The following is a 12,650-nucleotide window of genomic DNA, read 5'->3' on the forward strand; positions in this document are numbered from 1 at the left end:
TTGAATAATGCTGCAATGAACAGAATAATGTAAATATCTCTCTGACATACTGATTTCATATTCTTTGGATATATACCCAGTAGCAGGATTGTTGGACTCTATGAGAGATCTATTTTCAATTTGGGGTCAACTGTCTTGCCCAATTGTTTTTCCATTTCATTCACTTGCCAAACCCTTGCCCTGTTGAACCCAACACTTTCACCATCCTTGCTGTTACCCCCAAATTTCAGTTATTTGGGTAAATAATATCCCAGCTTCACACATTATAGCCGTTCTAAATTGATGGTCAGCAAACTTACCAAAGCTCTATCTCATAGGGCTTCATGACCTGATTCTTCTACTGGCTTCTCTGGCTTGTATGCGAATATTTGCCCTGCCCATCACCCACATTGAGTTACTTGCAGGACCCAGAACAAGTCTGTCACTCTCTGGACACGTCGTCAAAACACATACACACAATCACATACCCCTACTTAAAAAAGTCTTCTTGATAGTCTTCTTTCATCTTGCAAGACCTACTTTCATATCCCTTCCTTGCATTTCCACTCCATTTCATTCTTCTTTTCCAGCACTCTTCATACTAGCTGTAGATCTGGCTGCTTGTTGTCTTTTCCCAGCTACCCTACAGTGCTCCTGAAGAGCAAAAATCAGTAATGCTTTGGAGTCATTAGAGACTAACACAGTGCCTGCACACAGCAGGGACTCAAATATTTGTTGAACTAATGCACAGGTGAGCTCTTCCTTCCATAAAGTCAGACACTCCCAAATGAGTCAGCAACACAGAGACTTTTATATCATTTGTATTTACCTTCTTTCTCATATGATCATACTCCCGCATCCATGTGATGTAAAATGGGTGTCACGCTAGAGTCACAGAGAAGCTGCCACAAGTGCTCAGAGATGGAGGCTGCACCCTGCTGGCCTTTTCTGAACAACAAATATGCATTTTGAAAAAAAGCAGTTTCCCTCCTACCCCACCCCACACACTTTGTCCTGAAATGCTGCCGATTGCTGTGAAGGTGCTTGGATGAGAAGCCATCCCTGAGGGACTGATGTACCTGAGCACTACACATCAAAGACAACCTGGTAAGCACCATGCAGCAGGCACTAGAAGATAAGATGTGGCAGACTTCTCCCATCACTTGGTCTGTTTAATAAATTAGACATCTGCAAATCATGGGGCATGTACTGTATACATGAATCAATGCATGCTGATAGCTTGTAAGTATGCTCGCCTCTGGATTCCTGTTACATGTGCCTCCCTCAGGGCATAAGAAATGTTCCTCTCTCTGGTCCTCCTTCTTATCTTCCTCCTAAAAAGTGTCTTCTTAGTCTAACAGTGGAGCAAATGCTATCTTCATAGGGTACTTATGCTACAGAGCACACCAGCCAGTCACTGCCCCTGTCATCTTGGAGGTTCTAGCAAGACTTCTCAGAGTTCCTGTTGCCGAATTTCTGGGGGCTGGTGCTTCAGATATTTGTTTTAGCTACCAGTCCTCAGGCACTTGCTCTGTGCTAAATGCTATCATATATTCTCTTCTTAAACCTTCTCAACAATCTGGAAATTTATCTCCATTTTTCAGATGGAGAAATTGAGGCTCAAATGGTCTAAGCAATGTGCCTGCAACTTAATGGGTGGGAAGTGGCAGAGCCGGGATTCAAACCAAGGTCTGCTTGAGTCTAAAGACTTGCTTAGCTATAGCAACTGTTTTAGGGTTCACATAAGCTTAAATACTGACTTGGCAGCTAGAAGTTTCCATCAACTTGAGAAGGAAAAAGTCAGACACAGATCAAGGGTGAAATGCAAAGCCAGAGTGGGAAGACACTGTTAATGAGATACTGTGATTCCTGTGCCCAGGAGGAAGGCCTTGAGAGATAAAGAAATTGCCCAGAGGCAGAAGCCTGGGCATTCTGGTTTCTTTCATTAGAGATACAAAGGAATCCAGAAGCTGCAAAACTCTGCATAAAAGAGTGCCTCCTGCCACAGGGTGCCAAGAACCGAATTGGGGCAGGTAAGCCTGAAAAGCACAGGAAAAGGGCTGCCTGACCTGTGGTTGGTGGCACTGAATGGTACTTGGGAGTTAATGAATTCCATCCTCATTGCCTTTGTCGTAGCTCTAGCACTCCCTTCTATCCTTTGAATTACTGCCACAGATTTCTAACTCTTCTCTTTCTTCCTTCCACCCACTTCTCACACTGCAGCCAGAGGAATTCTAAATGTCTGGGCCAGCCTCATGTTTTAAACCCTTCATTGTTTTCCTGTTGTCCATCAAGCAAGGCACAGGATCTAACCTACTTAACCTGAACACAGTGCAAACTCTGCTAATCAAACGTGATGCAATTTTCCCCTGAGCCAAAACATGACCACAATATAGACTCAAAGTCAGTGTTTTTCAAACTGTTAAGGCCGACCCCATTAGTGGAGGCTGATATCAATGTAGCTGGCAGGCACCAGCATTTTAAAAGAATAAATGAGTCAGAAAGGAATAGATTAAATTTGAATAGAATAGAATAGAAAATATCAAGATGCATCACATATAGTAAGGTTAAGTTTTTCCTCATGAATTTTCATTTCAATTACATATTTTTATCTATGTCTCTTGCTAGGTTTACTGAGTGTCAATGCAAAATGTATTTCTTCACATCAGTTAAAGTCAAAAAATGTAAAAAACATCAACAGCAGAAATACTGCTCTAAATAGCTATCTAGTAGTATTCTGCCCATTAACTGGAGTTTGAAGGTTGGGTGAAATCAATTTGTCTCATCAAATTCCTTTCACTGTTGGCTCCCAACCTCTATCCAGACTTATGTCCTACCATCAGTTCTATTCAAAATACACATACAATACACCAAGACATTTAGTTCCAGGCTTTTTCCTGCCTCCCTGCCTTTGCAAGGGCTACTTCAGCTGCCTGAGACGCTTTTCTCCTCTCTTCCTTCTCATGAACTTCTAACCCTCCTTGAAGACTGTGCTCAATGCTCCTTCCTCTTGCACGCCTTCCCAGAATTGTCTTCCCCTTATTCTTCCCCACCTTCCCCACTTTCCCCACCCCAGTGCTATAGAAGTTCTCTTCCCCTACACAAACATAGCGCCCATGGGATTGCTCAGTCAGGGAACTTCACACGAGGCACTGTGGTTATTTGTCTTTCAGTCAGTTTTTCCTTAAGACACCATGAGTTCCTGGAGAGCAGAGATCCAGACTTGTCTCCCCCCATCCCTAGAAAATAGTGCAGGGCCTGACCAGTAGGAGTTTGGAAATCAGTAAACGTTTTTCAAATGAAGAAGGAAGCTGCAGGCGCTCCAGATCACGGATCCAGTCCCTGCCTTTCTTCCTTAGCCAAGATTTAGAGCACAGAGTCTGAATCCCTTAGGGCTTGTCTTCATTTCTTCTCTCTATTTCCCACATCACAACAGTATAAAGACATGGTGTCAGTCTGTCCATATGAGTGGGTGGGCAAGTAGGTCCATTTTCAGACACTGCTCCTAACTAAAGACAAACAATGGCTCTGCAGAGACTGCAGCACACTATGGTTTTCTACTCTCAAAAGTCAGTTTGGTAATGGCATGGGAGCAAGGAAGCAAACTACTGAAAAGGCACCAGTTGGGTGGCAAAAAAGCTATCATTCCTGGAATTGGAAGGTCAATTTTAAATAAAGAACACTGAAGATTATCTCTGAGTTGACACCAAGCGGCCCGGGAGATGTTTGCCGGATGTGCATCTCCACTCCCTTCTATTCAGGGAGACCTTGATCAGAAATTTGGAGTCAGTGAGGGATAAAGTGGAGACACTTTCACCAGTGCTGCCAACTTCTAAGTGGCTGAAATTGACAAATACAATTGGGATATTATCCTATTCTCATCTTATTTTGGGTCTATGAGGCATGCTCTGAAAAAAAAAAAAAAAGAAAAGAAAAAGCACCTGCTAAAACACCTGATCTAAGCTGGAACTAACAACAGAACTTAAATATTTTACTTCCTAAGGAGTACTGTGGTCAAAGTAGAAACGTACCAGAATTCCCAGAAGAATGGAGACTGTTTTTTTTTCTGGAGTGGAGAAATAGTTTCCCTCAAATGCTCCCTCTGTGCAGCAGAAAGCAAAGATTGATTCACTTCCCTGAATGCATCAGTTGCCACCCTGCTCTGAGGCTATAACTAAGAGCATGGAAAATCCCTTTCCCATTTGATCCTACAGCCAAACACTTTGAGATTCCAGCCATTCCAGTGGTGCCTATATTTAAGCCACCCCAGTTCAAACTCACAAAGACCAAAACCTAAGATTATTTATTCTAATATTCTTCTCATCACTTTTTTTTTCTTTTTTCAGAAGTACTAAAGCAGAGTTTCTCAACCTCTGCACAGCTGACACTGTGTACCAGATAAGTCTTTGCTGCAGAGGGCTGCCCTGTACATTGTAAGATATTTAGTAGCATCCCCGATTCCTGGCTTCTACTAGCTAGGTGACAGGAGACCACCCCACCAGCACTACCACCACCAGATAGACACTAAAAATGTCCCCAGACATTGCCAAATGTTCCCTTAGGTAGTAAAATCATTCCTGACTGACAATCATTGCTCTAGCTCATGTCTGTCCTAGGAAAATTAATTCTAGATATCTGAGGAAGGATCCAGGCATTGGTATTTTTTAAAAGCTCTGCACGTAATTCTAATGCTCAACGACTTCCTTACCTATAGAATCAAGGTCTTACCTAACTCCTCAATTGTTGCTCTACCCTCTGTTGAAGTTCCTATATCTATACCATGGGTTGGAATGTGAAATTTAGAAATATGAAATAAAAAAGAGAAAGAGAAAAAGAAAAAAGCAAAGTCGTGTGACAGGAAAACTGAAGCTGCTGATTCTATTCCTTTCAATGGTAAACCAGGAGGTGGATTTACACAAAAGTACTCAAAGCAAAAATTCAACAGGAAGTCTAGCTTTCTCAGCCAGGTGCCAGTTACCCAAACTGAAGAAGTGTCCCTTTTAGAGTGTTTTGACATAGGCTAGAATCCAAAGAAGCAGCACTCAACCTTCAAAGCCAGGTAGAGCCAGCAAGCAGTTCCCTAAAATGCTCGCCAGAATTTCAATCCCTCTGTGAAAATGAGGTTATACGGTCGAAGAGGTTTGGTCAAATATGGTTAAATAGTCTAATATTAATAAAAGCCCTATGGTAAGGAGCCTTGTGTAACTTTATCTGAGTTGCCCATAGGTATATTTTTATCACTTGAGGCAACATAACATAGTCAAGGATGCAGACTCTGGAATCAAGCTTTCTTATGACAGATCTTACTCTACCATGAATTAATTCTTTACTTTACAAAGTTATGCAAATGAAGATAATAGCAATATATACTGCACCGGATTAATATAAGAAGCAGATGGAATAATTTCTACACTGTGTACAGCACAATGCTAGTCATCTAAGATTTCAATGTTATGTTGGATACATATTTTTGCATCCTAAATCTTAAAATTAATAAGTAGTGGCATTTTTCATGTCACTAAAATTTCTTTAAAAATTAAAAAGAAAAGACTTCAATGTTAGCAATTAACTTATCATTGTTGTTACTATTACTTATTTGACGGTGGGATCCTTTTGTTTGTTTGCTTTTTCTTAGAAAACACCTTTCAACATCACCTTGAACTAGAGGTTAAAGTAGTATACATTAAGAAATGCTGATTTAGACTAATTCTAGCCACACGAAGAAAAATATAATCCTTGCACTGCATGATGTCAAGATTCCATCTGCAATCAAGAGGCTGGAGACTTCTTTTGAGATCAGCCACAAGTCTCCTGAATGTGGTGGGGGTGTTGGGCTTCTCTCTTACCCCCACTTATCTGTAAGCTCCTTGAGGGCAAGGAACTTACCTATCTTATACATCATTGACTCTCCAATACACAGCATCTGGCACATCTTGGTGCCCAATGCATACTCTTGAATGATTGCTGGGTAAGGACCACATCTCATCCACCTTTGCAGAATTGTCCACCTACCCCCAGCTTCATTCATTGAGCCAAGTAGCTTCCAACAAAACTTCCTACAGATATTTTTGTGAAACACATGAAGGAACCATCAGGACAGATTATAACTCTGATTCAAATAACTCAGAAATAAATGTGCAAGACAACTAGGCAATTAGAATTGGTTTACCAAGATTTGATTTACACTTGACTTTCAGAAACAAATTTAGAATTCATCGGGAGGTGCAACATAAGCCACAAACCACTTGCTCTGCAACCTGCAGGGAAAACCACTCAGTAGGAAGCCACTTCTTGTGACTGTTACCAGTATCTCCCCTCTGCTCTGACTCTCTAGAACTAAAGACTACAAATAGTATCATAATTCTCATATTAAATCCACCTTTGAAATAATTGCTAAGTTTCCAGCAGTTCACAGCAACTACTGATGATTTCAAGTCAAGAAAAAAAAAATAACAGAAAATAAAACACAGAAAGGCAGTACACAACACCAGAAAAACCTTTGGGCCAAACTGACTTTTAAATTATTATAAGAAGAAAAGAAATAATTTCCGTAATCTAATCAGCCCCTGGGGTGAAGAACGGAACTTGTTTTTACGAAACTCCTGCAAAATCCCAAGCTCTATATATTTGATATATAAATTATTTCACACCACGACTACACAAGGTATTTAATACCATCTCCATTTTACAGATGAGAAAACTGAGTTTCAGAGAGGTTGCAACTTGCCCCTGGTCAAAGGAAATCTCTTGGTATTTGGAAATAAACCAGGGAACTGAGAATCAGGGAGAGTCGTGACAGCATTGAGTTAAGAGCTTACATGTGGAGTCTCAGAAGCCTGCTTTTGAAACCCACCTCTGCCACCTCCCAGCTATGTGATGTAAAGAATATGCTTAGCCTCTCAGTGCCTCAGTTTTCTCTTTCATAATATGGAACAATAATAGCATTTTCTTCAAAGAATGGCTATGAGTAGTTAATGACTCATGTATGTATGAACTTAACAGAAAGTAAAAATAAATTATTCTATTATAATACTGATTCAGGACTCCAATGAAAAAAAAAATTTTGCAGAAATAAGATCATTTAAATTGTACAAAGTATTCTCACACAAACTATCTCATTTGACCTACTAGGTAGGACAGACATTATTATCCCTTTTGACAGGGAGAAAATTGAGTATCTGAAGGGGCATTCCTATCCATGGAATGATAATTATCTGCTTATTCAATTTTTTATTTTATATATATTTTTGCCCCCGACTCTGAGCCTGGTGGAGGAGGGGGTATGGGTTGTGGCAGAGAGGGAGGTGTATGCTTTATTGTTCTATTTTGGTCATCTTTGTATCACCAAATCATAGCACAGTTTATGGCATATGCTTGGTGTTAAATTCTAAAACAATGAATGCATGAGTGAGTGAATGCTGCATAAATGGATTTGCCTGGGATGAGAAAGCTAGAAAGAGGATCTAAAATGAACAAAACCTGAGTCTCTGAACTCCAAACCCAGAGTCCTCTGCACTGTATTTTCCAATGACAATGTTTCACAGAAACATGGAATTTTGGAGATGAGAAGGACCTTGGAGGCTACCTCAGCTAGCACTCTCATTTTACAGATGAGGAAACAGAGGCTCAGAGAAGTTCCATAACGTGGTCAAAACCTCACAGCAAGGAGGTAGGTGAGCTGGGCCAGGGCGTAGGTTCCCGGACTGAGGTTAATGGTGCTGCCACCACACCCTGGCAGATTCAACAGCAGAAAACTCCCCCAGCCTCCATGTGGCAACTCAAGCGTGTGCATGAGAGTGTGTACCTCATGCACCCAAACCACTGTGTATGCACATGTTGCTACATGGCTTGTGAAGTAACATGAGAGGGAGCTTCTGCTGGGATTTAGTATAAAAGATTCTCATCGTTGCCCCTGGCAATGACTCCCCACCACTACTCTATGAGCTGAAGCCAGCCTCTGTGTGCATAAGCAAGAGGAAAAAGATTGTCTTAACCTACTTAAGTGAGAAAGGAAGACTTTCTCCCAGTTTCTTTCTGAAGCTTCCAGATTAACCCAGGTTCCAGCCTGGATTCTAGGGAGAAGGGAACCAGCCAAGGCTTGAGGTCTGGGACATCTCAGTAAAGCTGGCTCTCTAGTATCAGACAATATGACAGTATGGTAGGAAGGCCTTTCTTTCATGATGTAAATGTCAACTTTCTCATGTGTTGTGCCAATGTTAGCATGCAGAAAGGGACGCACTGGAAATTGTCTATGGACATGCTTTAGTGTTTCAACAAAGAAGCAATTGACAATTGACAATTGCCCCAATGAGCATGTCTTAGTTGGCTTTTGCTCTGGTCTGAACCTGGATAAGTACATGTCCCTGGGTACTTATTTTCATGTGTGCACATGTGCAGATTATGACAAGGGCCTCACCTAATCTTTGCACATCCTAGGTGCCAAATCAATGTTTGTGGTATTTATGACCTCCCAGTAATGCCTATCCTGCACTTTTTTCTTTGTGCATGTGCTCGTGGGAGCATGTTTAATTAAGGTCAGTCTTTCCTATGAGAGCAAGGACAATGTTTGTTTTACTCATCACTGTATCATCTGCCCTAAACACAGTGAGGCCTGAAGCTGGTACTTAATAATTATTTGAGGATTAAATGAAGGAAGGAAGGGAAAACTAGATGGCCAGGGGCCTGACTTCTGGGTTGAACTCCATTATTTAATTAACCATGTGACCTTGGCTAAATCTTACACTTAATTTTGTAGCTAGAAACAGTCTCAGAGATCAGCTCGTTGGATGATGACAAACTTTGTCGTAGTAGTGGAGTCCAAAGTAAAGCATACGTGAAATCCGAACTTAGCAGATGCAAGTCTTTCCTTGTATAAGGGAGGTTTAGGGGTGGGAATCCTGCCTGATCACCCCCTTTGCCTCTCTCCCCACATAACAGTGATTTCTATAGATACTTTACTTAATCCTCAAGATTTCAATTAACAAAGGTTGAAAATCACTGATTTACATCAACCCTAATCATTTGATAAATGAGGGAAAGAGGATCCAGGACAGGAGGGGGCTTACCTAATGCAGCAAGGCCAGTGCATGGACAACTGGAACTAGTATTCTGATATCCTCATCTCCAAACTCATTAGCAAGTTTTCACTTCTCAGCATCTCTAAAAAGATCCCGAAAATGTTTGCAAAGTGGTTGTAAGAAAGAATGTTTGGAAGAATCCTTTCAGAGCTCTGAAACACTCTACATTTGGAAGCCATAATGCAGGAGGAATACAGGAGGCACCTAGCATAACATTTGAAAGAAGGGTTTTGGGGTCAGGTAGATCAGTGTCTGGACCTTAGCTCCACCTCATATCAGATGGATGATCTATGACAATACCAACATCTTCCCCAAGTCCTGGTTTTCCCATCTGTAATGTGGTAAGGCCCTACCCACCTCACAGAGGATGTTGTGAACACTGAATGTCCTCCCTCGTGGCACATTATAAGTGCTCAGTAAAAAGATGCTACTACTGAGCACTCTGTTATCTGTGGTTCTATTTAAATGTAAGTTATTTCAACAGCAATAACAAACATGTATTGATTGTCTAACATGAGCTGTAGCTTCTCTTAAAACTAGCCACCGCCATGTGATATCAGGATTCCTTTTCCTCAGGCCCTCTTACCCTCAGTGTCTAGCATAGGGTCAGGCATACAGCATTTGCTAAGAAACATTATTGAACAAAAAACGAACACCTATAGTTCTAGCACATTCATTAGTGTGGTTTTATACTGTGTTTCCAGTTTAGGATTCACTTTTTCTTGGCTAGATGACTTTATTCAAGTCACTTATTTCCTTATCTAACTTTAAAATGGAAATAGGAATCCCAGTCATCTCAACCTTAAAGCATCCTTGGAAGGCTCAGATGGAAGAGAAAATCATACATAAAACCAAGAGGTTGTTATTACTTGACAAATCACACACAGAGTAGAATATCTGAATCTCCACTACTTCTGTTCACCTAAACCCAACATTTCAAGCTTGGATCTTCCCCGGTACCAGAAGATTCAGATATTGGCATGTTCTGTTAAACAGCCAATGACCATCCATATTTAGTTTATGCATGCTAACCAACAAAGATGGTGTATTCTTCCAGAAACTATTTTAAGAATCCAGATAGCTGCTGTTCACATGTGATTTAGGAATAATTCTCCCAAGGAGTAGCCCTTTTAATCAATAATCTTATTTTTGAATTTCCAATATTCTTTTATTTTGAGGGAAGAACTGCCCCATATTTCTCAACCTTTTGCTTTTTTTTCCATTTCTTACACACCCTATGTTCATTTTCCTTTGTGTTCCTCCATTTCATCGTGCTCAGAAGCAACTTTCCCCAATAACTCTCTGCCTATTTACCACTCTTCAAGCCTCACAGAAAGTTCATCCATGAACTCTTGCACAAGTGGAACCATTGCAAGACCTCAGTCAACTAGTTTTAAAGTTGTTCCAACTTTATTTCAATATTTAGTATAGAATCACAGGCATTTGCAGCTGGTAGAGATTTTACAAATCACTCATTCCCAGACCACAATACCACAAAACGTGCAAAGAAGACATGCCCATTTTTCATATCAACTATCTGGAAGATTTAAGATCTGAATTCCTGCCTTCTCAGCTGCAGGCCAGGGTTCTTTCCTATACCATGTTTTCTGGCTCTCTTATTCTAACTAGCCCCAAACTGTTAGGGTTTGCTCTTTCTTCCTTGATCTGAAGGCAAAGACTACACCTCCAGAGAGTTTTCTGAATTCTGCAATTCATTTAATTCCACAACGTTTATTATGTGCTTATAATAACAAGGCAGGGCAAAAATCACTCTGGGAATCCAGAAATGAATTATAAATAAATCCTTCTCTCAAAGAGTTTCCAGTTAGGTGAGAAAGAAATACAGGAAGGCACTCTAATTCCAAATGGTTTAAAATTAAAAAAAGAATAGGTGTGTAGAGCTGTGGATATGTCAAAGGGATGGTAATTAAGTGGAATGTGGAGAATCTAAGACAGTAGTTTCAAGGAGAAAAGGACTTTGGGCTAAATCCTCTTTCCGTGAATAGGATTTCAATAGGCCAAGAACCGGTTTAGACCTGCTCAGGAAAAGGTTGTTTAATGAGTGTCCCCACTTTTTCCAAACGTGTGAATAGGTTTGGGTAGGATATTGGTTACATTAACAGCCTTTGCAAAACAGCACAACTTACTCCTGATGCGGTTGAGTAGAATTACCATGACTATAGATGCAGATAAAGCAGGGTCTGAATCTCAGTTCTTCCCTGTGACTTCAGACATGTTATTTAACCTAGCTCTAATTTGTGAAGTGGAGAAAACAAAACCAACATCTGATGGTTATTAGAAGATTTAAATGAGATAATATATGTAATAAATATTAAACCCCATGTCCAGCACACAATAAGTACTCAATAAACATTAGCTAGTTGATCTGCTCATCATTGTTAATCTCTTGTGCAAAGTGAAAAAAAAGAAAAGAAAAGTGAAAAGCAGCCTGTGAAGGGGGTGTAAGTTTTTGAGCCAGACACCTCTTCATAGAGCGAGGGCCATGCCAGTGCCTGGTCCCACAAAACACAATAGGGATGAAAGGCAAGGGCTATCTTGGCCCAGATCTTACCTGTATATCTTATATCTGGTTGTAAATCCTTGACGGTGTCTTTCCACAAAGGATAGGTAGCTCCTGGAGTGGTGGAAAGGCCCCCTGTCTGAAATAAGCCAATCAAATTCCTTGGAGACATGTTGGTCTGTCCCAGCTGGTTCCTGGTGGGAGGGCTGCACTGAGATACGGCCCCATATAAATAGGAAGTAGAGGAGCTCAACAAACCTCCAGTTCATGCTTTTCTGCCGGCCTCTTTCCTCTCATTCTTGCTCCATTCTGTGGAGTCTTATAGAGAAAAGAATAAAAAAGAAAGAAAGGAGGAAGACAGGGAGGGAAGGAGAGTAAAAGGAAGAAAAGAGACAAAGGAAAAGAAAAAAAATGGCATTAACATATCTTCATAATAATACCTTGTATCAGTAGGGTACGTTAAGGTTTACAAAAATCAGTACATTTTCTGGTTAAAAGTATAGTATCTATGGAGAGCTGGGCCCACCTTCCTGCTTTTCTCTCATATGTTGTGTGAACAGGTACAAACTGCTTAGTCTTTTAGGGGTGCAGTTTCCTCAACTGTAAAACTGAGGATGGCTTAAGTGCCTATATCTTGGCACCTGGCACATCATAGATGTTCAAGGCATATGTGTTGAAAAATAAATGAAATTAATTATTGCAGATACACAGTCTCATACAGGCAGTAAGCGATATGGAAATAAAACTCAAGTGTCTGTCCCACCTATTTTCTTCACAAACCATCTGCCTCTCATGACAGGGACTCAATAAACAAAAATTTCTTTCTCTTCTCCTCTCACACAGGCATGAGCACAGGCTTTGCTTTTTCATGATCAGGTGAATGCACAAAGTCTTATGATGGATTATCATGACTATCTGGGCTGGATACCTTTAGACATGAAGAGTTCATGAAGCTTGTTAGAATCCACTTTTACGATGCCCATTGGAATGTCTCCCAAACCCAAGGAAACGTGACCAGAGAATTCACCTGTTGGTGCCTCTGAGCCTCAAGGTTCCCTGATGTGCAGAAGGGA

The 12,650-nt window shown here is 40.7% G+C and overlaps 1 protein-coding gene across 1 annotated transcript in view; it reads right to left on the minus strand.

Annotated features, from left to right (window-relative positions):
* Positions 1–12,650, minus strand: part of BRINP1 (bone morphogenetic protein/retinoic acid inducible neural-specific 1) — a 205,145-nt gene that overhangs the window by 128,779 nt on the left and 63,716 nt on the right. The window contains exon 2 of the mRNA XM_008577867.1: positions 11,629–11,895. Coding sequence (XP_008576089.1) covers positions 11,629–11,846 — 218 coding nt within the window. The 5' untranslated portion in view covers positions 11,847–11,895. The remainder of the gene's footprint in view (positions 1–11,628; positions 11,896–12,650) is intronic.

This window comes from Galeopterus variegatus, unplaced genomic scaffold (assembly GCF_000696425.1).
Source record: "Galeopterus variegatus unplaced genomic scaffold, G_variegatus-3.0.2 Scaffold1593, whole genome shotgun sequence".
Lineage (NCBI taxonomy): Eukaryota > Metazoa > Chordata > Mammalia > Dermoptera > Cynocephalidae > Galeopterus > Galeopterus variegatus.